The 3,975-nt window shown below is 44.4% G+C and overlaps 1 protein-coding gene across 1 annotated transcript; it reads left to right on the forward strand.

Annotated features, from left to right (window-relative positions):
• The first annotated feature begins 485 nt into the window (after positions 1 to 485).
• On the forward strand, positions 486 to 2,332 carry LOC133915324 (transcription factor MYBS3-like). The gene is made up of 3 exons (XM_062358445.1): positions 486 to 1,031; positions 1,384 to 1,580; positions 1,691 to 2,332. Exons 1-3 carry the CDS (start codon positions 674 to 676, stop codon positions 1,994 to 1,996), a joined length of 861 nt encoding a protein of 286 aa, XP_062214429.1. The 5' UTR covers positions 486 to 673; the 3' UTR covers positions 1,997 to 2,332.
• Positions 2,333 to 3,975: the final 1,643 nt, after the last annotated feature.

Raw genomic sequence — 3,975 nt, forward strand, 5'->3', positions numbered from 1 at the left:
TTGGTTTCAAATATAAGTTATTTAAAATATTATCATAGTCTCTAATATAACATTTTGACAAGTGTTTTCTATAACATCAGGTTATTTTAAATAAAATAAATTATATATTGTGAATATCTTTTTAATGATGAGTCTAGCTAGTAATACCAATATTATGTTCTTAATCTATAAACTATTTATATATTGATGATCAAAATTTAATTTTTTTTGATAAATACATATCTAAAATAATCTACATTTGTTATCAGAGGTAGTAATCGCGATCTGTCTACCATGGAGACCTATCTAAAGGGTACCTATTGATGGGTAGGTTGTGTGCTCAAACACGTAACATTGGTGCTATATTTTAGGAATAATTAACCAGTCAAAATTACCACTAAAGTCCAAAGCTACAAGATCTAGAAGACGGCTCCAATGATCATTTTTCTATGGTTTCCCCCGTCCAATAACATGTCTCCACATCCATGGCCAAGCAAGCATATTTATAGTGGGCTCTGTGTTAGTTTCCCTAAGCTAGGTAGCTAGCCCAGTAACCACTAGCCAGTAGTACCACCCACTGCTTTGCTTCGGTTGTGGTCTTGTCGACACACTGGCCTCCACCCATCTTCCTCAAGTCGTCTCACCATCTGCAGAAAAGGGCACAGTACAGATTCGGCCGATTTATAGCCACACCATGGCGAGGAAGTGCTCCCACTGTGGCAACTACGGCCACAACTCGAGAACCTGCAGCTTAGGACACAGAGAGATTATGCTCTGCGATGGCGGCAGCGGTGGCGGTGGCGGTAGAAGTGGGCTAAGGCTCTTCGGAGTGCAGGTCCATGTCGGCGCCGGCGCAGGCTCGGCGTCCATGAAGAAGTGCTACAGCATGGACTGCCTGCAGCTTGCTGCTCCTGGTTGTTCCCTCGTCTCGCCGTCGTCCTCGTCCTCGTCGTCCCTGCTGCTGTCGATAGATGAGGGCTTGGAGAGGGCGGTGACCAATGGGTACCTGTCTGATGGGCCTCATGGCAGAGTTGTGCAGGAGAGGAAGAAAGGTAAAGACACACACGAGCAATTTGCTGCTGTGTTCATGTTGATCTGAACATATCTATGCACAATTTATATATCTGTTTTTTTTTCTGAAAAAGAAAGAGATTTGTTTGTTTTGGGAAATTCAGAAACCTTTTTGTACCTGATTTTCTGTTCTTATTATAGTCCATCAGTCTGACCTAACAAAGTTGCATTATTCATTTTAAAAAAAGTTGCATTATTTTATCCCGATGCTGCAAGGAAGCCACTAAGAAACATCTGTCTTCCTTTTACTAAATCCTTCTGTTGATAACATGCATCTGATGTTCTAAACAAATGTGATAATGATATCTGTGTACGTATGAACATGCATGACAGGAGTTCCATGGAGCGAGGAGGAGCACAGGCAGTTCCTAGCCGGCCTGGAGAAGCTGGGCAAGGGCGACTGGCGAGGCATCTCCAGGAGCTACGTCACGACAAGAACCCCGACGCAGGTCGCCAGCCATGCGCAGAAGTTCTTCCTCAGGCAGAGCAGCATGGGGAAGAAGAAGCGCCGTTCCAGCCTCTTTGACATGGTATGCATGCGTTCATACACATACAAGTGTATCGCAGTCATGCAGCAACATTCTGTAATTTGCCTGAACCTTGAGTTCTTGGGTTAGTAACCAATCTTCTGGTGCAGCAGTTACCGATTTGCGAGAATGGCGCGCGCATTTCCGATCCACTAAGCAGCGAAGGCGCCTCGACTTCTCTGTCGCTAGACGTGCCGCGCCATGAACCCTCCGAGAGGGCGGCCTTCGACCTGAACTCCACTGAGGAAGATGACAGCAGAGCCGACGTTTCATCGGCGTCAGGTACAGGGGCGCATAGACAGTTCCCGGCGGTATCACCGACGGAGCAGCAGCCTTCCTCTCATGGCCATGGGCATGGTCACCACTGCTCCCCGCTGGACCTGGGCATGTCTCTGTCCACGCCATCCATCGGAACATGATCCGCCGCCTCCGCCGTCGTCCTAGTCATCGTCATGGGCTCACGCAGGCTGCTCCAAATTTTATCAGCGCAAGATGCCATGGCCGTGTCGTGTGTGCTGTGTCACTTGTCTGCCAAATGGGCAGATAAGGCTTGAGGCAATATTGTTTGTAAAGTTGTGCAAGTAGCACTAACTGTGGATGCAGTGCCGTGTGTACTATCTCTAGCTCCATGTAATCAGAATCTGTTCTGCTCCTGTATGCCTTGTTCCTTCATCCCCCACCCAAGTCTTGCAAAATCGCAACCGATTTTCCTCTCTAATTTCGCATCTCAAATAATGTAACAGCGATATCCTAGCTTGCATATATACCGTCCAAACACTCCGCGATTGGAACTAAGGAGTTTCACCGGAAATAATATGCTACTTCTGAAAAGTTAATTGCTGCGCTGAATGGCCTCTGGAGCTCATTGTATATTTATAGTCATGTAAAGATTACATGAGTTAGTTGTGATTTACATAGATTACATATATCTGATAAAATCGGTTATAACAAACTTCAGTTGCCGGATAATCTTTAGATTCACAATTTGTTAAGAGATATAGATGACTCTGTTTAGCACTCTTCCTCAATCTTAGCCACTTGTAGGTTGAGATTGAAGCAAAGTCGATCACGTGTATGCTGAGGGAGTGCCTTCGTAAAGATGTCAGCAATTTGATCCATTGAAGATATGAATCTGACTTCTAGTAACCCGAGTGCTACTCGCTCTATGACAAAATGAAAGTCAACTTCAATGTGCTTCATTCTTGCGTGAAAAAACGGGTTTGCTGTGAGATATGTAGTTCCAAGGTTATCACACCAAAGCATGGTGGTTTTGACTGGAACACTTTGAGCTCTTTTAGCACTGACTGCAACCATATCACTTCTGCCGTAGCATTAGCAATTGCTTTATACTCCGCTTCAGTGCTTGACCTGGAGACTGTTGGCTGCTTCTATGAGCTCCATGAGATCAAGTTGGGCCCAAAGTAAATGGCAAAACTGCCTATTGATCATCTATCATCTGGACAACCTGCCCAATCCGCATTAGAGAAAGCACTCAACAATTTGGAGGGTGATCTATGAATTTTCAGACCCATTGCTACGGTAGCCTTTGCATATTTGAGTATTCTCTTTACTGCACTCCAATGAATATCATTAGGATGCTTAATAAAACTGACATACTCTGTTCACGGCATAGGCTATATGTAGCGAAAATAGCCCTATTAGGTCATGATTGTAATTTTGATGATTAATGTTAACATAGTCATTGAGACTAATATGTTATTCAATAATATATGTTAGTAGGTCTCATAGATGCAATACATCAAGTCGTGAAAGTTTGATTGAATTGAAAAAAGTACCAGAGAAATTATTCTCACCGGAAGATCCGGCGCTAGAAGAATTGCACTCACCAGAGCATTATGTCCAGAAGCAGTTTGCCTCACCGGATGATCCGGTGATAAAGAGTGTACATGCCGGAGCAATTCTGTTAGAAGGAGTCAGAGTGGATTGCACTCACTGGAAGGTCCGGCGATCAGAAGGGATGTACACCAGACTAATTCTTGCAGAGAAGAATCTAAGCGTAGAAGATCGAAGATCTACTCACTGGATAGTCCGGTAACGAAGTGATGCAGACCGGAGGCTTCACCGGAGCATTTAATAGAGTGTGTGAAAAACCTAGAAAAGAAGACGTTCTACACACCAGAAGGTCCGGTGATGAAGATAGTGCACACCGGAGTATTTTGTATAGAGAAGAAGTTTGGCGTGGTCTGGCTCAGGAAAACTCTCCAGATAGTTTGGTGACGGATTAAAGATTACACTGGATAATCCGGTGTTAAGAAGAACTCTGAGTGGAGTTCCAACGGCTAGTTTCTGAGAATGTATACAACGGATGGTCCGGTGCTTGTAACTCTGTTAATGCCGGATCATCCGGTGTTCACAGAATATGTGAGCCGTTGGAATA

This window comes from Phragmites australis, chromosome 1 (assembly GCF_958298935.1).
Source record: "Phragmites australis chromosome 1, lpPhrAust1.1, whole genome shotgun sequence".
NCBI lineage: Eukaryota > Viridiplantae > Streptophyta > Magnoliopsida > Poales > Poaceae > Phragmites > Phragmites australis.